The 24393-nt window shown below is 38.3% G+C and overlaps 1 protein-coding gene across 1 annotated transcript in view; it reads left to right on the plus strand.

Annotated features, from left to right (window-relative positions):
* Window positions 1-24393, plus strand: part of Tmtc1 (transmembrane O-mannosyltransferase targeting cadherins 1) — a 267820-nt gene that overhangs the window by 145845 nt on the left and 97582 nt on the right. The window contains exon 9 of the mRNA XM_071610020.1: window positions 23880-24001. Coding sequence (XP_071466121.1) covers window positions 23880-24001 — 122 coding nt within the window. The remainder of the gene's footprint in view (window positions 1-23879; window positions 24002-24393) is intronic.

Below are 24393 nucleotides of genomic sequence, written 5' to 3' on the forward strand. Positions count from 1 at the left end.
TAGATATTTGACTTTTGATGAGATCTTGTGCAGAATTGCATGGGAAGAAGACTAAGATACAAAATGTAAATGTTTCCTTTCCCTCGAAATAGCCACAGAATGAATTTAGAGATTGTTTTTAGTTTGCTCTATTTTCATAGCATAGGAAATTTAAGACCTCAAGTAGTAATTCTTTTATATATCACAGAGAAGCTCACTTGGCATCTTTGAGAATTTAAAAGTATAATTCATCCTGCTCCATGGCTTTTTTTCCATCTTCTCTTCCTGTCCATACCCTTATTTTCTAGGCATATATTTGAGCTTATATGATATAATGTTGAGAACAATCTAGAAATTCATTATTGTAATGGGCTCTTTTTAACAGTGAATTTTGAAGTAAACTCACTTGTTCTCAGACTCTGCGGTGAGGATACTCACTCTGTGGGAACATACATATAGCAGAGACAGAGGGTAGTGATACCATGAGAGCTGTTGCTTCCGTTATTTTCTATGAACCGTGAATGTTTAAACACTAGGAGAACCACAGGCTGAAAATACACTTGGGTTTTTCTTTATGACTCTTCCAGACTTTATGTCAGATTGGTGACTTGCAATAAAAAGTGACATATATCAGGAAAGTAGCCAGTCTAATTTGAATTGTTTAGGGGAGTTAATACCATTGGGCTTTCTCTTTATAGTTCCTCATTTCCCGTGTCCTCTAATGTGGTTTCACTGCATTATGGAGGAAATGCCACTAAATTATATTTAAGAGTAATTTATTTGGTATTGGTTTTTTATTACATTCTCACAGGGTATCTTGAGAATTTAGTGTATTTTTATACATTTTATAATCTTGTAGTATACCTGTAAGTGGAAAACTTGAAAAGGAAGAGGGGGGATAATGACATCTGATTTTCCTAATAATGCCTTCAACAATGACATAGATGTCTTTTGGGAACAGACTTTAGGCAGTGGAGGTCTCTCCTGACCTACACTCTTTAAGTGTGGGTCTTTGAGGAAGTTTGTGTTGTTTTTTTGTTTGTTTGTTTGTTTTTTGTTTTTAATGTTTAGTAGAGGGTCAGAGTTTTGTCCCAGTCTATGTATCCATTCTCAGTTTTCCACATCATTCCCTTGAAATCAACAAAAATTACTGGCTATAGCTGTGATCCATGGAAAATGAGCCAAATTCTCAGGTCTACATGGAGACGGGTCTTCAACTTGACCACTGGAGATGACCGCCAAGTGACAAGTTGGTGGAAAGGAAGGGATGGAGGTGAGGATGGACCTAAGTATCTCCTCACTTCATGCCTGTCCCCAGCCTTGCTCTTGATTTGTTTTCATGCTCAGCCTTATCACATCCCCGCTACTCACCAAAAGAGCAGCCACCTAATGTACAGAGATAGTCAGCTTGAAGTCTCCCTTTTAAAAATATCCCCATATATACTCCAACAAAGAGGTTAAATTAGAATGAAAGCCACTATTGGAAAATGATTGTTTGCATATTGATATCCTAACACCTCATTCCAGAAAGAACTTGGAGGAGCTTATGGGATTCAATACAATACAACAGGATTGACCAAGGGATGGCAAACTTTGTTTTGTTTGTAAAAGAACAGGATAGTAAATACTGAAGAAAGCTTTGCAGTCCAAGCAGTGTCCCACCTATTCAACTTTATCATTGCAGGAGAGATCAGAAAACCCCTGGGTAGAATACTGTATTACTATGTACTCATACATTTGAACTAAGCATGCATTCAGATTTCTGGAAATTATTTTACATGTTGTTCAGCCAAATAATAGGTTATAGTCTTATTACAACACAAAGATCATTAAATTCTAGAATAGCCACTATGAAATCTGGTAAAATAAACATCATGTTTTAATATACTGTATAGTAAAGTAACATTAAACTTGGGCAATGAAGATTACATTTAACACTGAATGGCTCTATGCCAGTGCTGATTCCCCCCCCTCCCCATCCCCTTTTGGCTAACATTTTTCTTTTTAGTTCCCATTCTCTACAGAGAGCACTTTCTCTATTCCTTTTCTGACCTCAATTCATGAAAATCCTCCTTAAGCTATTTATTTCCAATCTTTCTGGCCCATTTGTAGCCCATCTTTTATGTTCTGCATTGGACCCATCAGTAGATGAGGCCCTGATAATGGCTTGCCCCCGGGCCATCTGTCTGTGCCTTCCAATGTCATGAGAATAGCCACTGTTTGAGATCAGCTTTGCATCAGGCTTGGCCAACCCAGTTGGTCCAGCTTCTTCTTATTGCACTCAGTAGACTTTTCCACTTGCCATCTTACCTGTGGTGATGGTGCTCTGCTGCTTGGGTTACATTTTTCCAACTCAGTAGCTATAGTTTATGTTGGCCCTTAGGCTGTGTTCCAAAGCTAAAATTGTTGCCTATATCAATTTTCTGATGAGAGTCTGAAAATGAACTTACCATTTCATCTGATTCCTCCTGGAAAATAGAGAAGTTGGATTCACACTCTATTTTAAAATGGAACCTATTTAAAGATCCATTGCTACTGTGTCTTCTCACATATTTTATGCCATTGCTTTGCTATATGTGATACAAACTGTATTGTGACTTATGTTTTGTGATGCTTATTGCATTATGTAGCCTCACTTTAAATTCATGACCACTTTCCTCAAGTGACAGCCAGTCCCCTCCATGTTGGAGGTGGCCCCTGTGTGTGAGGAGGAGGACAGCCCAGAGTTCCAGAGTTCTGAGACTGGAGCAGGGTAGGCTATGGGGCAGAGGCTGACCAGCTGTGTAACCTCACCTCCATGAGCCCCATAGGGTGAGGTCAGACCAGGGCAAGTCATATGACCATACAGTGGCAGGCACATAGAGAGGGCTGGAGACCTAGTAGCTGTTTTCATAGTCTTTGTCATTGTCGTCACTATTACTGTGAAATTTTCACAGCATAACTCTAGGAGAGCAATAAGGGCTCTTGTCTCCATTTTGTAAAAATATCAGACTAAAAATAAACAAAATAAATCCAGTGGACTGCCTTTGTCAAGTCTATGTACTTCAGGGTCCAGGCACACTTACATAATTAGAATCTATGTGTGATGTTATTATTGCTTATGAAAATTAGCCCTCTTCTCTTCCCCTCATCCTCCACCTTCGGTGGCAGAGAGCTTTTTTAAAATTCGTGTTGCAAGAGCTAATTCTAGTATGTACTTCCAAATTTTTAATGTTAAAGCATAATGTTGGAAGGCAATGTATTCAAATGTAACAGAAAGGCAGGGTATAACATGAAACAACTCTGTTAGTTAAAATTGAATGTTTATCAAGAGAAAGAAAACAGTGGCAAATGCCACCAATATGTATGTATAAATATGAACACTGAAGTCATCACCTCTACACCTCCAACCTTTACTATAAAATGATATATTATAGCTGCCTTTAAAAATATTTGAAAATTTAGCAAAAGTAGATTTAAGAAAGGACTTGGTTCTGGGGATTGAACCCAGGGCTGGTGCATGTACCAAGCTCTCTACCACCGAGCCACACTCCCAGCCTTGATTTTGTTATTTTTTAAATGTTGTCGTTCTTGAAACCTCTTGCTGGATTTCTCCCTTCTCCTCAGTAGTGAATGTTGGAAGACAATAGACACAAGAAATGCCAACATTTTCTTCAGTAGGCCTCTGAAAATCAGAATCCCTGGAGCCAAAGATGTACTTATTGTCAATGATTAACATGTCACCTGTGAAGTTTTTCTCCTTGTTCTGGAACTGAAATTTTTACAAATCCGTTTTGCTGATTTCTGTATAATGTACAGTTCTCTTGTACCTGGAATGCTCCACTCAGCTTTTGATCTGGGCCTGCAGGAGTTTTTCCACATCATTAAATAATTTGTTTCATTCTTTGCCTTCACAGGGCAATTACATTTTCACAAGTCACACTACTTAATAAGAAAATGACTTACCTACCCCTCTGGTGTTTGTACCTCGTTGGAAGACTCACTGAATTTATTAATGAAAGAATTAGATAGTTGTGTAATGGGAAAAAGAAGTTTTCAGACATCACTAACAGCTTTATTTCTCTTTGCTGATTTGTGTGCTTTGTGGTTCTCAGCATGAGTTCTTGTAGTCTATAGTAAACGCTTTTACTCCAAAAGTGCCAATTTTTGAGGGGTAATTTTAAGTTTTAACACTTGCTATTTCTCTTAATGCAATGATTCAGACTCCCATAAAAGCAACCTATTACCACTTAGCTTCACAACACTTCTGACTGTTTTTAAGTTTATAAAAGGTCAAAAGGTATTTTTGTAACTCCTGGAGCATTCTGTCCTTTCTATTTCCATGAGAACATAAAAGCTGTATTTAAAGAAGCAAAATTTTTTTTCCATCTTGTCCTAAGAAAGTCACGAAATAAGTAATTAACACTCTCAGAGATAAAAGTAGCAAAAACACATCCCTCTAAGCTGAAAGCCCATTGGATTGCTTATTGAATTGGAAAATACAAAGGAAACAGTGACTGACTGCCAGATTCTTTAGATGGTGAGCTGAAGTACAGTGCCCAGCAAATCCAGAAAGGGATGGTAAATGAGAAAAATATGGCATGAGGGAAATCCACCCTCCCAATCATATAACACCTAAGATTCCCTATTTTTTGCATGCATATCTAAAAAGGTAGCATAGAATATTAGAAAGCAAGTTTGTAATGAAACTTAATTCTTTATCTACATTATGACACATCAAAAATGTTGATGATAAGTCTTCAGAGCTTCTTTCTTGCGTGTAATATAATAAGAAATAGTACAGATAGTGCACCTCACCATTATCACTCAGTTGTAAGTACCATCTGTATACAGTGCCTGTGCAGATCTATGTGGACCTCTCAGATACAGTGTTCGGAAATAACTCCTGAATTTACCCATCCGCCTGTTTCCTCAACAGTTTTCCATCTCAGTGCATTCTACTATCTGCTTAAGCCAAAATCTTAGGGTTTTCCCTTTCTCCCACTTTCTCTTAAATACCATATTCAGTCCATATTCAAAATATCCTGCCAGCTGTACTTTGAGAATCTCTCTTAACAGTGACTGCTTCTCACCAGCATCATTGTTATCTTCTACCATGGCCTCCTAACTAGTCTCCCTGCTTCTCCCCGTGTGCCAGTGGGACAGTCTAGTCTCAACACAGTGGCTGGAGTGATTGTTTCAAGATGTAGGTCAAAACTGTATCCCTTTTGTGTGTCAAACTGGGTGGTTCCTTCTTTCTTTCATTATAACCTTTACAATGGGCCAAAATGTTCTGTGTGCCCTGGCCTCATCCCTCCTCCACCCCATTCTCTTTGTTTTCTGCCTCAACTCATTTCCTACTATAAAATGTGTTTTATGACTGACTCCGTTGTCCCCTTCAAGCTTGCTTAACTGGCACCTTGTCAAGGAGGCCTGCTCTGACCACCATGTTAGAATTGCAGTCACTCTTTGCCCAGCTTTTGTTGAGATACCCCTCACCAGTCTTGTTCTTTTGCATAGAATTTGTGGGTAGGGATCTGTTTTACACACTAATGTATTTCAAAGAGCCTAGTCTAGTACCTGAAAAACAAAAAAGACAAAAGTGATTGATTACTAAATTCTCTAAGTATCTGCCTCTTAAGTATAATGCCCAAAGAGACTATTTCTTTGGTAACAAGACATATTGTTGAGTGAACAAGTAATCCATGTCCATATTTTACCAAGAAAACCACTGTTGAGAAAGTTTCCGGAAGTACTTTGGTAAAGCCAATGACTGGAGGGACTTCTCTGATATTGTGCTTCATTACCTGCCGGCTCACTGCACTTTCTGCATCTCACAGGCAGAGGCCAGGAATCTGAGTAGCAGCCTGCAGCCACATATATAGCTCTGTGATAGAAATGGTCTTGAAATCTGACAAGGTATTCAGAGACAAGCAGAATATATTCATAGGGAATATGTAACCGCAAGACAGTGCATTCAGAGAGGGAAACAATAACGTGAAATATTATGTATTTCTTTGATTTCACTGATCCTAAACAACGTGCTGAGTATAGGGAGTAAAGATAGAATAAGACCCAGGAGCTGCCTTGAAGAACCAATTTCTCTACTTCCATTGCATCCACCCCATCTCTGAGACAGTTAACCTTGTAAACTCAGATATGATCTAATCATGACTCCTCCCAAGAACCTTCCTGCTTATAGGTCTTATCCTGACTGATGCCCAGACTGTGCAGTGGTCCCATGGTTCAAACCCAGGACCTTGGACTTGCTAGGCAAGCACTCCACCACTGAACTACATCTCCAGCTCCTCTTTGTTTTTTCTTTTGAGACAGCATCTCACTAAATTGCTGAGGCTGACCTGGAACTTGAAATTCTCCTACCTCAGTCTCTAGAGTAGCTGGAATTAAAGGCATGCACCATTGTGTCTGGATTATATAGTGATTTTTTGCATAGAAAAGGATGATCAGCTGTGTTCCATCCCTACCAAGAACAGAACAACAAAAAAATAGTTGCATGAAAGCTATCATTGAGATGCAGTAAAAAATTTTGTCAGACAGTGAGATGATTTTTTTAGGACAGATTGTAGAAAATCCCAAGGTAGAAACTTCTTTTTAATTTCATTCTGCTGCAGCAATTTATACTAACATTTCTCAAATATGTTGTAGCATCATTCTGGCCTATAGTTAAGGTTGCTCTAATTAAAAAATATATATATTTAAATGCATTTTAGAAGCACTAGGTTTAAAAAGTTAAACAACTTCTGTACTGGAGGACTGCACAAATCCTTACTGTGCACTAAGTCTTGTGAATTTACAAAATCAGTCCCTGGTAAATAGTATTTTTCAAGTTAATTTGAATTTGGAACCACTTTCCAGGGCTTCTTGTCAGAGTTCTAGTAATATGCTTTGGGAATCATTGACTTGGACCAATGAATAGGGCTGGGTGTGTGTATCTTGAGAGTCCATTCTTGGGCAGAATTTAAGGCATGCTTGCCTTCTTTGAACCTTCAAAACCAGCAATTATAATAGCATCAATAAAATATTTTTTTATTATCTCTTTAACAATAACACCTGCAAAAATGATTCCTTTGAAACCAATTCTTTGTGAAAGTTGAGACCTTGAGACCGATTCATGGAATTTTGTCTTCCATTCTGGTAAGGCTGTGGTTAGAAATGCATATGTGCATTCGATACATGATTGTTACTGCTGAGAGTTAGGATGGCATGAGGGACACTGCAACGCCATCCATAAAATGTTATAGGCTGGGGAGGCAGGTGTCACCTACAATAGCTGATTCATTGTTTATCACGTGGCAGTTTCCAAAGACAGACCAAAGTGACACCCCATATCTCTCTCCACATTCAGTTTTCCTTTTAGCTGGAATTGGTTTAAAAAAAAAAAAAAGTAACCTCACCTGCTTAACTTCTGATTTAAATGGAGGAGGAAGCTGTTTGTGCTTCATACTATCAGGTCCTCCACAAAGGGCACCGTTGTGGAAGGTTCTTGGAGGAAAGCTGGAAGAAAGAGAAAAGCCTCCCTCAAGCTTCTTGATAAGCCAGTGTGACTGCAAATAAATGGTTGCCTTTTTGGCAGAAATTCGTCTAAGACTTGCTTTCATCCCATCTGACTCCAATTGCCAGAGGCCACCAATATTTACAAAAGGACCTGGCATCCTTAAATGTTCAAATTGGCTCTGTCAGCTTATAACCCAGGACTTTGGCATTTGGTATTAAAAAGTGATTAATTGGGAACAACATTTATTAATGTCAGGCTCCCTGGCATTGCCTTGCAAATTCTCTCTATTCAATGCACCTCAGTTCTTTTTGCTATGAGTTGCTTTGCCAAATGAATTTTAGTTTTCTGCTTGTTATAGATTCAGGTTCTCACTATACCAGTGTTTTGGTTTTTGTTTGTATGTATGATTCTGAGAATTGAACCCAGGAACATTCTACCCCTAAGCTTGGTCCCCAGACCCCTTTATTAATTTTTATCTTGAGGCAGGGTCTTGCTTAAGTTGTCCAGGCTGACCTGGAGTGTGACATCTTCTTGCTTCAGCCTTCTGAAGAGCTAGGATTATAGGCTTGACCACTATGCTGGGCAATACCAGTATTTTCACTTGAAAACAATTTAATGCCAATGCTTGTTGGAGAAACTCTTTCACCCATTGTTTTTCTATCTAAACCACTTTTTTCTATTACCTTGGAAGCATTTCCATTGGAAAAGGTAACTTTTACCTGTTGATTATTGGGTCACATTCTTTCTTTTATCTTATTTCAAGCCATGTATCACTTCCTTTCTCTTATATACAACTTAGAGATTTAGGTTGCTGCCATTGGATGGAAATGGACCCTTTTATGTATATATCTTCCATGCTTTGAAACAATGAAAATAGCTGTGTACACGTCTGAACTTGGAAAATTACAAGAATTTGATAGCATTTTAAAACTTTCATTTACATCCTCTGCTACATTTCATTAGTCCATTAAATTTGGCCTTTTAAGCTGTGGTAGGTAGGTTGTTTCAATCTATAGTTAAAGGTGAGGGAAGAGCATCATTCAGTCATGTCAGTAATTTGTGAAAAGAGCCTTTTAAACACCTCTGTATAAACAAAATTACCCATTAGCCTTTTATCATTACACGTTTCAAAGGCAGGGAACTGGGTCCTGTACAATGCATTGTAACACATTTTGGTTATAGAAGATATTTGGACTTTGGATGAGTACATTGACAGGTAACAGGAATCAAATCTACTTCAATGGTAGGTCCTCTAGAAGTTTAATTAGACAAATAGAAGACAACTTCTGCCAGGCATGTACATTTCTGCAAGTGAAGCTGTTTTTTCATTTTTAGTTTTGAGAGAGTATTACTAAACCCCTTGTCACTTTCATATGGAGTAACCTCATGTGAGCCAAACATCTCTGCAGTTTTCTTGATAAAGTGGGGTGAACCAGGGCTGAGGTTGTGCCTAGCTTGTGTGAGGCACTGGGTTTGATTCTCAGCACTGCATATAAATAAATAAAGTCTATTGACAACTAAAACAATATTTTTTTTAATGTGAGGTGAATCATTGTCTTTAGGAGTTACTGCTCTAACATATTTAGATAATCACTAGGTGAGTGAATCTGTGTTCATTTTTGTGGCTCCTTCTCCATATTAATTTTAGATTATACAACAAATGATCCATCTTCTGTGTGATAATTCAAGTGGGTAGATGAGTCATGCCTTTTGGTGAGTGTGACTTGCTGTGTGAGGAAGTGAAGCTTCTTGTCTCTTTTTTAAGAGAATGTCTGTAGCATCCTGCTTTGGGAGAAGGCTGTCCCAACAGAAGTCCTTGAAGAGTAGTCACAGGTAGAAGACAACTCAGCCAGGCATGTGCATTTCTGCAAAAACAAAATCTTTGAGAAATGTATGTGATTTATCCTCTGCCTCTGTTTCTTCTACTTCATTAAAGTTGGATTCACTCATGACTCTATTTGCTTGCTCAAATCTATCTTGGGTCCTAACTGAACCCTTACAGAGGGAAAAACTGGTTAATTGTTCCTGCCTCTCTCCCTTCATCCTGAGTCATCTTAATTAAGTTGAAGTTTCTGACCTAGGATTCTGTGGCTGCTGTATTTTGGACCTGGGATGTCACTCAAGGTCTGTGTGCTGAAGTTTCTCCAGCTTAGGTGCTACTGAGAGGTGAAAGAACATTTAAGGGGTGGGGTCTGGTGGGAGGAAGTTAGGTGATTGGGGTGTGTGCCCTTGAGGGACTGTTGGAACCTGGCCCCTTCTTGTCTGTTTCTGCTTCCTAGTCACCATGATCTGAGCAGCTTTGCTCTGTCACATGCTCCTCACCATGATATGCTGTCTTAACACAGACCCATAAGCAATGGACCAAGCTACCATGGATAGAGATCTGCAAAATTGTGGGCCAGAATAAATCTTTCTTTAAGTTGGTTTTCTCAGATATTGTGTCACAGCAATGGGAAGCTGACTGATGCAGTAACATTATTTGTGTCACATTTATCTGTATGTTGCCAGTTGAGTATAATGCAAGCCTAGGCATCTGAGCCACAGAGTCTCTTCCTACCGCATCCACAGACAGGTTCCTGGTGCAAGTCTGAGCTTCTACTCACATTTTTTTCTCTTGCTTCTCATGGACACCATTGACCCTCCTCAAGACAGAGCTTCCCTTGCAGCCAGGGGTGTCGGGTGAGGGTCCTGGTATACTTCCCCCAAGCTTCTCATTTCTCTTAAGTCCACTGAACTCTCTTCATTCTCGACACATATGAACACAAATCTCTTAGAGAAGCACCACCCTTTTGGTTTTCCAAATCCATCTGCCTAATGAACACAATGATAGATATGCTACAAGAATAAGTGATCAACACAGTTTTAACATTCCTGGAAGATCCATTCACAAATGGTTCACATATAAACAATTGAATATTAAAGAGAGAAGATTAGAACAATGACAAGATTTAAAATGCAGAAGGTCTTTGTCTCCCTGAGCTGTCCACTTAGTTGATTCTTTATATCTCTGTGATCATTACAGTATGGACTTCTTTTACTTTCCTTACCCAGAAGGATAATTAATCATAGTGTTTGATTTCTTATGTCAGAAGTGATCATTATCTTCTTCACAATGCTTCTCAAATGTAATACTGATTTTTAATTCAATATCCCAGATCTGTCAACTAAATGCAGTCATATTCTGATGTGGTCAGTGGGCCTGAATATGTGTCATTGATCACAGGTTGGGTGTTGGGAGTAGAAGGACCTCCTCAAACCATTCACAGATTCATTCAAACAGAACACTTGACAAGGAGCACAGTGTTCTGTGTCACAAACCTCCCTCTAGATTGTAGAACACTTGTGCTTGCATCTATCTGGCAAAGCAAGTCAATGGTACCTTCCATTAGAGACCCTCTAGGGTTGAGATTTTCTAGAATATCTCAGCAGCATCTCTCCTGGATGCCTTCAAATTGTGGGACCTCATCCCATCAATGTGTTGCTGCTATGAAAATCAAAAAGTGGTAAAGGACCAGAATTCTTCCTCACACTTCGTATCAGCTTTAGATTCCATCACTGCATGGGCTATATGGGAGGAGGACAGGTATGGGAACAGGTCAGATCTGTTTAAAACCCTTGCTCCTCAGTGGGTGGAGCTTAGGTTAATCTCATAAGCTCTGGGAGCTTCCATTTCCTCTGCTACAAAAAGGAGGACACCTGTGTCTACCTTGTGGTATGATTGTGAGATTTCAGTGGGAAAGTCTGGCATGTGGTGTGTGCTTTTGCTTTTCTTCTATCCTCTACTAATGGCATCCTACCAGGGTGCTTTTACCTTTGGAACACTTTGGCAGAAGGACATCTCCTGGTGTGATGGTCATAGGTCCAAGACCTGTGGCCCTCAGGCTGCCTCATTTTCCTGGCACACATGTAATAATTTATAAGTTGGACAGAACTTTAGAAGATACCTTGTCTTACCACTCCTTTTCATCTCTCTAGTCTCTTTTTAAAACATTGTAGCTTTCTCGTGCCTTTTCTGTTTTTATTCAGAACAAAAGCTAGAGATGAAGAAAGTTCTTTCTGATTTCCCCTGTGTCTCCATAAATTCCTGTAATAGTTTCCTTCTAATCCGAAAAAGACTTATTTAGCAACATTTTTATAATTTACTTGTTTCCCTTAACTCCTTACTAAGGCTGACTTAAAGTGAACATTGTTTTTATTTTATTTTTTTACTTGACTAATATTTTCCAGAAAGGTACCTTCTGAAATATTTTCACTTTTATTTTTCTTAAACCATTTAAAAGCATGTTTAAGCAAAATGCAGCTTGCATTCCCAAATGAAGTTATGAATTAGCTTCTTATTGAGTAAAATAATCTCAGAACTTCAGTATTTCAACTCATTTAATGCTATAGAGTAACTGGGTGCTGTTATGAGATAGGAGGTGTTGATCTCAGGAACTGGTGTTTATAAGAACGTTTCAGACTATTGATTTAAAACAAATCAAACAAAAAACTCTGTGCAAAAAAAAAAAAATCCAGGACCAAAGAGCAGAAATCTAACGTGTCAATTTGTGAATACTTTGACTTTAATCTGCCTTCAGCTCTCTGTTCATTAGTGCATCTGGCACTGTCTCTTGGCAACGAAAGTTTGGCATGGGAAGCGGTAGTGTTTAACTTGGCTGAGATAAGACATGGACTATACAAGTCTCCTTTTGTCTCTGAGGGGGTATAATTTCTTCGTTCATTTCCCCTTTAAAATTTTTACTCCCTGTGCATTTATGAGCAAATGTTAGAGCTCATGAAAGGGAGGAAATGATATCACCAGCTTGAGCCAAGGTGACTGTGGGTTGGCAGCTCTGCTCTTGAGATCCTGAACCTGAGCCATTTGCTGTCGCAGTTTAGCTTGTCCTGCCGATTTCATAGTAGTGGAAAAACGCAAGTGGCACCTTTCCACGTCTATATTTAAAATGTGAGTTATGCTCATGTGTTGGGAGAACTGTCCTTAAATCCATGGCATCGTTGTGTGGTGGTTCCTTGGGCTCCAGTTAAATGTATGATCACCTGCATGTAGCAGGTGTAGCTGCGTCTCTGAGAATCAGCTCTTAACTTTCCTTCCTCTCTCTATTGAAGTGTGCCCCACCATTCCTCTTGCTCTGGCATTCATGTTGTGAATTCAGGTTCTAGATCTCATTTGAGTCATAAGTGGTGTTGCATGCGATGTTGTAATACTAGTGAAAATTCAAGACTCATTGGTCAGGTAAAAAGGCTCTCTCAGATTGGTGTTTGTCTTTATTGCTTTTATACAATATTTAAAAATTTTTGTATGTTCACTGGCCTTTAAAAAAGTAGTTTACCCAAGGGCTAAAACCTAATGGAAAGACAATGACCAAGACCTTGTGAAGACAGGACCGAGTTTAGGGGTGTGCTGGAGCAGGCTACCATCAGCTCACCTGGGCCAGAGTTTTTACCATTCTTTGGAATCCATATTTCTCCTTCTATCCCCATATTCCTACTCTGCTGACCTCTCAGCTAGAGGACTGGCAGGAGAGAGGGCATGACCAGCGATTGACTGAAGAGACTTTATGAAGGGACTGTATGTAGTGATATGGGCACAATTAGCAGAATTCACAAGCAACGTGTCACTTGCTAAAGGGTCATTAGGGTGAAAGGAGAGGAACACTCCCCAGGCACCTAGTGAGAGCTATAGCCATGGAGAGTATTAGTCTTGTTTTTCTGGTATGATAACAAAATACCAGAGGCAGGCTACTTTGTGAAAAAAAAAAAATAGGTTTGTTTAGCTTATAGCTTTGGAGGTTAGACCTCCAAACAGGATAGCATAGGCTCTGACATGGGTTCCACATAGCTACATCATATCATGACAATGTATGTGCGTCTATTTGTTTAGTCTTTCTCCCTCTTCTTGTAAAGCCACTGATATTCAATCATGGGACTCCACCCTAATGATCTAATCAAATCTCATCACTTCCCAAAGACTCCACATCCAAACACCATAGTCACATTCAGTTCCCACACTCTTAATACTATGAACATAGGACTTTGGGGATTAAACTCCTGCCTGAGTCTGAAGGGATAAACTATATTCAAACCATAACAGAAGGAAACCCCAGACAAGAGCTGTGCCTTGAGCTGCTGCTAGACAGAAGCCCAGGTGGGAGAGGCTATTAAAGTCAAAATGACAATGGGCTTAACAGTGAAGGTCAGGCAGGCAAGGAGGGCAGCTCAGGGATTACTCTGGCATCTCAGGAGGAATAAGCAAAAGGTATGTTTGTGAAGAGTTCAGAATCATTGTCCCAAACAGCTAAGCTCTTTCTGTGCATTTTACTTCCTCTAGCTTGGTATTGTGGTCTTGAAGATTTGTGGTCTTGAAAGGGTCCTATGTGGCTTCTGAGTTGGAGGTTAAGGATATGCTAAGTTTCTAGCCATTTGATATATTCTATATTATCTTCATGCTTGATAGCATCAGTAAACATAAAGGCTTTTGTGGATTCAAAGTTCATGATTTCTTAAGTAAACCACAGACTTGGATTTGCTGAGGTGGAGGCTCACAGATACATTTCCCATGGACAGAAGTAAGGGTGTTGGGCTGCAAAACAAGTTTTAAAACATACAAAAGCAGCCCGGGAAGAGTCAGATTCCAAAGAATTGCATGAAGAGAACCTGAAGGCTTTGCACCCTTGAGAAAGACTCCTCACAGGAATAATGTGATCACTTCCTGGAATTTTGCTGATTATAATTTCATCTATTTGGAAAGAACCCAGAAATCTAATCTGAACCAGTGGAATTCAGAACAAATCCCTGGGTGAGGTGAGGCAGTATGTGCTGTTAAATGGAGCCGTGGTGGATTTCAGTTGGTTAAAGTATTATGGCTTCCTCCATTAAAAAGAACTTCCTTAATAATAACTTACTGAATACCTCAATAAGGTGAAATATTCCCTAATTTGAAATTGAATTCCAATAAAGTAAAAGATGTCATTTTTTTCTTGGGTGAGAAGGTCCTATTGCCATCGGGGCATAAGCAGTGCAATGGATACATCAGAGCCTTCTACAAGGGATGAGCAGCATCTCAGTGGTGCGCACCAGCTGCCTGGCACTGATGAGCTACTTTTCCATGTTCAAGGACCGAGGACTTTTCACCCAAAATTAATGTTGCAAATACAGTGTTCCAGAGTATTACCAAATAAAGGGCCTTGTTTGAGAGAACCTAAAATGGGTATGTAAGCACTTGAGGAGCCCCAGTGATAGCTGTGCAGCTTTCATTGTTACTGATCTTCACTAGTGGGATGTGTATTTGTTGAGTGCTCATTAGGTGTGCACTAGGTATCTAGATAAATTTAAATATGCATCGGGACTGCAATTGAGGAATCCATAGTCTGATGAAAGAACATATAAAAGGAGCCTAATGAGCATTCAGCCATAACAGTTGTCAGCTTGGCAAATGCCTTCATCCCAGGGCTAAAGAGAAGAGGTTTGCTGTCACCAGATTCCCCGAAGATTGATCAATTAGATGTAGACAGCTAGAGCCTAGGGCAGCAAAATAAATCCTCAGGATTGAAATATAACCAGAATTCATAGAATATTGCAAAGACAACTTATGCCCTAAATGCACTGAACCATTTATCTGAAACCTCTTTAGAGGTGAGAGAAAATATACTAGTCATGATGATGATGCCCATAATAAGTCTCTCTGCTTCTCTGGAAGGGAACAGCCCACCATGGATGAACTGGGCAAGGAGGGTCTTCTGTCACCCACACACTGCTGGCCAGAGTGCAGGGGTGTGGATCTGAATGTGTCTTCATTCCTGCTTTGAAAGGTGAACTGGGAACAAATGGGAGAGCATAAACCAGAAGCTACCAGACTGGACTCAGGTTACGGATCTGTGTTTACTCTGTGCCAGTTTGTGGATTTGAGAAAGGCCTTGCTCTTCCCTTAGCCATTTGGCCAGATGTATGTCTGCATGGATGGTGGCAGAGCAAGCCTCAGGGCTCTCTAAGCAGAGTGTTAAGATGAGATTTCTACCTCTTTGCAGCTCAGAGGGTGGCTTCTTTGTATTCCTCCCAAGCCGGAAAAGAAAAATCAAACCTAACACCTATCTCCATGAATTTATCACACATTTTTTTCTACAGATAGAATAGGTATCAGTACTATTTTTTATTTAACTCATCATCAAACTAAAGGTCTGAGAGAAGTAAATTAAGTTGTCTGAAGTTGCAGAATTAACTAGACCAGATGAATAGTATGTATTGTTAGAACTGCATTTTTAGCTTTTATTTTCATGTCTCTTCCTTCTCTAATATAATTTGGAATAAATAAATGTCCTTTTATATCTTTTCCTAGAAATGAATGCGCTATGTATACCCTGAAAAAAATCCCTCAAATTTTCTTTTTTTGCTAATATTTTATTGAGTTACATCTGCCTCTATTGGTTGAAATATGCTGTACATTCTTTAGTCAAATTTTGTCACATCTGTGATCCATGGGATACAAATTGGGCTCCCTCCCAGTCTATCTCATTCTAGGAAATTCAGCCATGTCTGTGATGTATTTTTTCCCTAACTTTAGAATGTCAAATTGGATTGTTGTTCAAAGAAATTTGTTCTTGAATACTGAGGAAGAGGAAGACAGAGTATTTTCATCAGATAAATATGAAGATAAGGAATTTTTCATAAACATTATTTTTCTCTAAATGAAAATAAGATGTCACTGAGTTTGAACACTATGCCACTGTCTTCAATTGAATGTTTTTAAAACAAAGAAAGACATCATTAAGACCAGCCCCCAGTGGCAGCACTGACTGGTGGCCTGGAAGCTCACAACTCAGAGACACTGCTGACATGCATTTTGTTGTTGTTGTTTTTAATTTGTTCTAATTAGTTATATCTGACAGTAGAATGCACTTTGACAAACCATACATAATAGAGTATAACTTCTCATTCTTATGGTTGCACATGATGTGGAATCACACCAGTTGTGTAGTCATATATGGACATAGGATAATAATGTCTGGTTCATTCTACTGTCCTTCCTACCCCCATACCCCTTCACCTCCCTTCACTCCTCTCTACCTAATCCAAAGTAACTCTCTTCTTCCCTAGCCCCTGCCTCGTTGTGAATTAGCATCCGCATATCAGAGAGAACTTTCAGTCTTTGGTTTTTTGAGATTGGCTAATTTTGCTTAGCATGATATTCTCCAGATTCATCCATTTACTGGCAAATGCCATAATTTCATTTTTATTTAAAGTTGAGTAATATTCCATTGTGTCTATATACCACAGTTTCTTTGTCCATTCATCTGTTAAAGGACACCTAGGTTGGTTCCATAGTTTAGCCATTGTGAGTTGAGCTGCTGTAATCATTGGTGTGGCTGCCTTACTGTAGTATGCTGATTTTAAATCCTTTGGTTATAAACTGAGGAGTGGGATATCTGGGTCAAATGGTGGTTCCATTCCAAGTTTTCTGAGGAAACTTCATACCACTTTCCATACTGGTTGCACCAATTTGCAGTCCCACCAGCAATATATGCCATTCTGACTAGAGTAAGTTGAAATCTTAGAGTAGTTTTGATTTGCATTTCTCTCATTGCTAGAGATGTTGAATGTTTTTTAATATATTGGTTGATCAATTGCATTTCTTCTTCTGTGAAGTTTCTGTTCAGTTCCTTAGCCCATTTATTGATTGGGTTATTTGGTTTTTGTTGTTGATCTTGGTGTTGTTGTTTGGTGTTAAGTTTTTTGAGTTCTTTATATGTCCTGGAGATTAATGCTCTATCTGAGGTGCATGTGGTAAAGATTTTCTCCCACTCTGTAGGCTCTCTCTCAAATTATTAACTATTTCGTTTGCTATGAAGAAGCTTATTAATCTGAATTCATTCTATATATTGATTCTTGATTTTACTTCTTGTGCTTTAGGAGTCGTTAAGGAAGTTAGATCCCAATAGAGAAGATTTAGGCCTACATTTTTTTCTATTAGGCACAAGATCTCTGTCTAGTGCCTAAGTCTTTGATCCACTTCGGGTTTGTTTTTGTGCAGGGTGAGAGATAGGGGTTTAATTTCATTTTGTTACATGTAGATTTCCAATTTTCCAAGCACCATTTGTTGAATAGGCTATCTTTTCCCCAGTGAATGTTTTTGGCACCTTTATCTCATATGAGATAACTGTATTTATGTGGGTTTGTCTCCGTGTTTTCTATTCTACATCATTGATCTATGTGTTTTTGATCTATGTGTGTTTTTGTTACTGTGACGCTTTGGTATTGTAATGGTATTGTGATGCCACCTGCTTCACTCTTCTTGCTAAGGATTGCTTTGGCTATTCTGTGTCTCTTAGTTTTCCAAATGAATTTCATGGTTGCTTTTTCTAGTTCTATAAAGAATGTCATTGGGATTTTGCATAAAATCTGTATAATGCTTTTGGTAGTATGGCCATTTTGACAGTATTAATTCTGCCTATCCAGGAGCATGGAAAGTCTTTCCATCTTCTAAGGTCTTCTTCAGTTTTTTTCTTTAGTGTTCTATAGTTTTCATTGTAGAGGTCTTTCACCTCTTTTGTAGATTGATTCCCAAATATTTTATTTTGTTGAGGCTATTGTGAATGAAGTAGTTTTTCCTAATTTCTATTTCAGTAGATCCATCACTGATGTAGAGGAACACATTTGATTTATGGGTGTTGCTGAATTCATACATTAATTCTAGAATTTTTTCTGATGGAATTTTTGGGGTCTTCTAAATATAGAATCATATCATTGGCAAATAGTGACAGTATGAGTTCTTTTTTTCCAATTCATATCCTTTAATTTCTTTCACCTATCTAATTGCTCTGGCTAGAGTTTCAAGGACAATGTTGAATAGAAGTGGTGAAAGAGGGCATCCTTGTCTTGTTCCAGTTTTTAAAGGGAATGCTTTCAGGTTTTCTCCATTTAGAATGATGTTGGCTTTGTGTTTAGCATATATAGCTTTTACAATGTTGAGTGTTTTAAACATGAAAGGGTGCTATATTTTGTCAAATACCTTTTCTGCATCTATTGAGATGATTATATGATTCTTGTCTTTAAGCCTACTAATGTGATGAATTACATTTATTGATTTCTGTATGTTGAACGAACCTTACATCCCTGTAATGAACCTTATTTGATCATGATGCACTATCTTTTAAATATGTTTTTGTCTGCAATTTGCCAGAATTTTATTGAGAAGTTTTGCATCTGTGTTCATCAATGATACTGGTCTGAAGTTTTCTTTCCTTGATGTTTCTTTGTCTGGTTTTGGTATCAGGGTGATATTAACTTCATAGAATGAATTTGGAAGGGTTCCCTCCTTTTCTATTTCATGGAATAATTTGAGCAGTATTGGTGTTAATTCTCCTTTGAAGGTCTTGTAGAACTCTGCTTGAGAGTCCATCTGGTCCTGAGCGTTTGTAGATTGGCAGGCTTTGGATGGTGTTTTCTGTTTCCTTACTTGTAATTCATCTGTTTAAATTATGTATATCCTCCTGATTCAGTTTGGGTAGTTTATATGCTGTAGAATGTTTTCGATGTCTTCAAGATTTTCTATTTTATTGGAATATAAATTTTCAAAATAGTTTCTAATTATCTTCTGTATTTCATTAGTGTCCATTGTGATATTTCCTTTTTCATCATATATTTTAGTAATTTGCATTTTCTCTCTTTGTTAGTGGGGCAAGGGGTTGATCAATTTTATGATGACATGCATTCTTAATGCTCAAGAAATCTGTGTAATGATCCAACCCCACTAACCCAGAACCTTACTTGTTTCACTTGTGGTCAAGACACCTTGAGGCTGGAAAGGTTCACATGTGCCCAAGACAACTAATGCTGTATTAGTGGCAGGGCCACAAACTGAATCTAGAATCAACCCCAAGCACTCATCTTTCTTTCTGTGCATGAGGGACACAGGAGTATCTCCCTATAGCATTCTACCTCAGGGAATGCATGATCTGTCGTCTGCCAGCATGTCTAGTGTGATTCCTGCTTTTTACATTCTGTATCTTCTTCTTGCAATGTTCCCTGTCCCCATTTGTCTTCCTTGAAAGCATTTATTAATATTTCAAGCCAGATTATCACTTCCACTGGGGATCCTTCTCCACCTACCCACCACCACCCCACCTTCCATCAGTTTCTTTCTTTCCTGCTACATCTATTCCCTTACGATTTATTCAGCAGCTAGTGGTACCAGGCACTAAGGTAAACAAAAGTTCTCTACCAGTGAACATGACTGAGGAACTCCCTGCCCATGTGGAGCTTGTGATCTGTTGGGGAAGGCAGCCACTGAAAACAGAGATGCATGTGTGGTTATAACTGGGATGACTGTCATGATGAAAACAGCGAGTGCCCCTGGCCCCCAAAGAACCTGGTGGAGGAACAAATGAACCTTCATGTTGTCATGTTGCAATTTACACATCAGTCTTCTGGGAGAGGCTGAGCTCTCCTTGATTCTCCCCAACTCTGTTTCCCTGGCACTGTGAGCACCTTGGGCTCATGAATAAGGAGGAGGCAGGGAGGTTGGCCTCTTCTCTCATCTGACCCCGCATCAAGGATGAAGAGCCTCTCATCCTGGTGGCTGCTTAGGCTTTTGGAGCTCTGTGCAAGTACCTGAAAGTCCACCAGAGTAAGGAAGGAGGCTTTGGTCAGGGAGAAGGTGTGATCCTGGGATGTGAAAACTATGTCACTTTCAGATCAGTGGTGGGGGCTGTCCTCAGATAACCTCAATGTGTGGGTCAGGGAGGTGGATCTTTGGGGAGAAATTACCTAGGAACAGGGGCAATGGCCTGATCTGAGAGTATTTATACCTACACTCTTCATTCTTCTTGATAAGAGTGTATTGCATTCTCTTTAGAAAGACATGAATATGTCTATAGAAAGCTTATACCCAAAAGACTTAAAATCAACATACTATAGTGATGCAGCCACATCAATGTTTATAGCATCTCACAATAGCCAAGCTATAGAACCAACCTTGGTACCCTTCAACAGATGAATGGATAAAGAAAATGTGGTATACATACACAGTGGAATATTACTCAGCTATAAAGAAGAATGAAATTATGGCATTTGCCAGAAAATGAATGTAACTGGAGACTGTCATGCTAAGTGAAATAAGCCAGTCTCAAAAAACCAAAGGCAGACTGATCTCTCAGATATGTGGATGCTAACCCATAACAAGGGAGGGTAAGGAGGTGAAGTATAGAAGTTCATCAGATTAGACAAAGAGTACCAAAGGGAAGGGAGAGTGGATGGGGATTGGAAAGAGAGCAAAATGAATCAGTCATAACTTTCCTATGCTCATATATGAATACACAACCAGTGTAACTGCACATCATGTACAACCACAGGAATGAGATGCTAAATGGAATGGGTGAACTCCATGAACACATACAATGTCAAATTACACCCTATTGTAATATATATCTAAAAACAACAAATGAAAAAAAAGACAAGTAAGATCGACAAACCCTCAGCCAAACTAACCAAAGGTTTAGAAGAGCCAAATCAACAAAATTAGAGATGAAAAAGAAAACATAAGCACACACTTCTGAAATCCAGAGGATCGCTAGAAACTTTTGAAAATTTTTACTCCAATAAAATGGAAGATATTGACAGATTTCTAGCCACGTATGACCTGCCCAGAGTGAACCAGGAAGACATAGAAAACATGAACAAACCAATATCAAGTAATGAAATTGAAACAGCAATTAAAAGCCTTCTAACAAAGGAAAGCCCAAGTCCACCTGGATTCTCATCTGAGTTTTACCAGACTGTTAGAGTGTAACCAATTCCAGTCCTCCTCAAAGTATTCTATGAAATTGTAAGGGAAGGAAGACGTCCAAATGCATTCTATGAAGCCAGTATAGCCATGATACCAAAAGGAGACAAAGACGTGTCAAGGAAAGAAAACTACACAACAATATCCCTGATGAACATAGATGCAAAAATCCCTGATAAAATCGTAGCAAACCACATTCAAAAACAAATTAAGAAGAAAATACATCATGATCAAGTAGGTTTCATTCCAGGGATGCAAGATTGGTTCAATGTATTCAAATCAATAAATGTAATTCACACAAATAGAATTAAGAATCAAATGATCATCTCAATAGATGCAGAAAAGGACTTTGATGAAATCCAGCATCCATTTATGTTAAAAACACTAGAAAAGTCAGTGATACAAGGAACTTACCTCAACATTGTAAAGGCTATGTATGACAGACTCAAAACCAACATCATACTGAACAGAGAAAAAGTGAATGTATTTCCTCTAAAAACAGGAACAAGAAAAGCAGTATGGAGATTCCTCAAAAACTCGGAATGGAACCACTATATGACCCAGATATCCCACTCCATGGTATTTTTCCAAGAGAACTAATAAAAGCAGACTAGAGCAATACACCCTCGATGTTTATAGCAGCACAATTCACAGTAGCCAAATTATAGAATCATCCCATATGCCCCTCAGTAGTTGAATGGATTAAGAAATTGTGGCATGTGCACAATGGTTCTTTACTTAATCAATAAAGAATAATGAAATTATGACCTTTGATAATAAATGGACAGAAACAGAGAATATCATGCCAAGTGGAGTAAGTGAGTCTCAGAAAATCAAGGGTCAAATATTTTCTCTCACATATGTGAAAACTAGAGAAAAATAAAGGAACATTGGAGGGCAGGATTTTTTTTAAAAAAGGATATTTCAGCTTTTGGAAAGAGTCAAGAGAAGTAATCAGCTATTGCAAAAACTAAAAATGCACCTATACAAAGAGAATATCAGTGAGCTATTCAACCATAGGCTCAGAGTTAATGAGGACCACATGATAAGACACTCACTCTCAGCTTTACTTTTAATGTTAGCAAGAAATACCTGCACTTGATGTCATAGGATTATTATTAAGACGTTTATTCTTTGTTAAATTACATCCCTTAAGTTCTTAAACTGAAATGTACTTTGTAAATTTTAAGTATAATCTAAATTTTAAGTATAATCTAAACTTGCAGCTTTTAAATAAAATGAACTTGCTCCTCTTTTTCTTTTACCTTTTTTTTTTTTGTCAATTTTGGTAGAACCTTAGAAATATAACATTTCTTTTGTATCCACTTGAGTTGAAAACTTGTGATATAATTTATATATTTTTATTTTTCTTCTAAAGGGAATGGTTTATTTAAATAAAAATGAGATCATTACTAATGGAACTATTAATTATTTAAGGTAAACTGTCCAAAATATATGGAATTACTCATAGAAATTTTATTACTCTATACTGTTATAGTTAGAAAAACAGACTTTAATAAAATCCAGATGACAAATAGCCAGGATCTTTAACATCTTTTACTTTGCATACTTAAAGCATTTGTAATTTCCATTAGGAAGTTTTATTTATATTTATGAAATTCTTTTATTTATTCTTTTTCAATTATTAAAAGAATTACACTATTTTAACTGTTTATATTTATAGGAAACATTTAATCTTGTAAAATGGAAAGTTCTATTTGGTTTTCTTCTTAGACTTAAAAAAATAATAAAATCAATAAATTTAAGGCCTGTTTTAAATAGAACTCTCTTCAATTGCATCTATCATATCATATATGCACGTGGAAATATAAATGGTTTTTTTACAGTTTTCATTACAACATATTATTGTACCAAAGAAATTTTAATTAAAAATCTATAAAAACTAATTCATACATTATGCAAATTTTAATTCTATAATGATCAAGAAAAATCTTTACAAATATTGGAAAAAGAGTGTTTGCCAATTTAATGAAATTTTGTAATTTTTTTTATTACAAAAAATATGTGGAATAGATGCTTAAATACTTGTTTTATTGGCTTCATTTGAGAGGTGGTAAAGAAATTTGGGGGCTCAATGGAGTCCTCCACATAGGTGTTCTAAATTTTACCATCAGTATCCCTATACCTTTTCCCAGTGTGTTTTTTGTTTCTTTTCTTTTTTTTTCTTTTCTTCTAAAAGTGTTCTCTTTTGGAGAGGGGACATAATTAAACTCCCCCTGGTGCCTGTGTGCTGCAGTCTACCCAGCAGCTATGCTCCCTGGACTGTCCCAAGGTTCCTGCAGGGACAAGGAATCTGAAAAGGGCCAGAACCAAGAAGCAGGCTTGCCGCAGCGCCCACTCAGAGCAAGGAGCAGGGATCAGGGAGCACACTGTACCAACATCAGATGTTTCTGGTGGCAGGTGTGTGTCGGGCTGCTGTGGGTGATTGGACAGGCCAGCTGTCCCAGCCTGGGGTTTTTGTGTGACAAACTCAGCTCGTTGGTCAGAAGGTTCACGGGCTCCGGTTTATTCACTCCTTCACTGAGAATCGAAATTGGAAGAGGTGGTTAACTGCTGATTGAAGTGGAATTAAACCAGAATTGATTTGTCCTTCGTTATTTTGTGTTTCAGAGACTAGAGCACAAGGAAGTTTTAGTGGGCCTGTTGTTCCTGGTGTTCCCATTCATTCCAGCCAGCAACCTCTTCTTCAGGGTGGGTTTTGTGGTGGCCGAGAGAGTCCTTTACACGCCAAGGTAATTATCACAGCAATTTGCTCTTTACCAGCCCCGCCCTTAGGTCCTCAAGCAGCTCAGACTTTAATACCTTCAGACAGCCACACAGAAGGCTGGGTGAGACCATGCTGGTGACATTCACTCTAGTTCCTGGTGATTCTCTGCCCATTACAACTTCACAGTTAAACTGGAATACTGACTTCAGTATATTTAGGACATTAGCTGCAGTTGCTTACCACACCATCTTGTCCAAATGTTTTGTTAAATATAATTATTATAAATTTTCAGAAATATTTGTTGATTTGCATAAAATTATATGTTCATGATCTTCTTCCTTGCCCTCTTTTTTTTCTTTAATTTAAAAGTGGGAATAATCTCAAGAAAATTTATCCTCGAGAAAATCCCTATGAAGC

This window comes from Marmota flaviventris, chromosome 3, assembly GCF_047511675.1.
Source record: "Marmota flaviventris isolate mMarFla1 chromosome 3, mMarFla1.hap1, whole genome shotgun sequence".
NCBI classification, from domain to species: domain Eukaryota; kingdom Metazoa; phylum Chordata; class Mammalia; order Rodentia; family Sciuridae; genus Marmota; species Marmota flaviventris.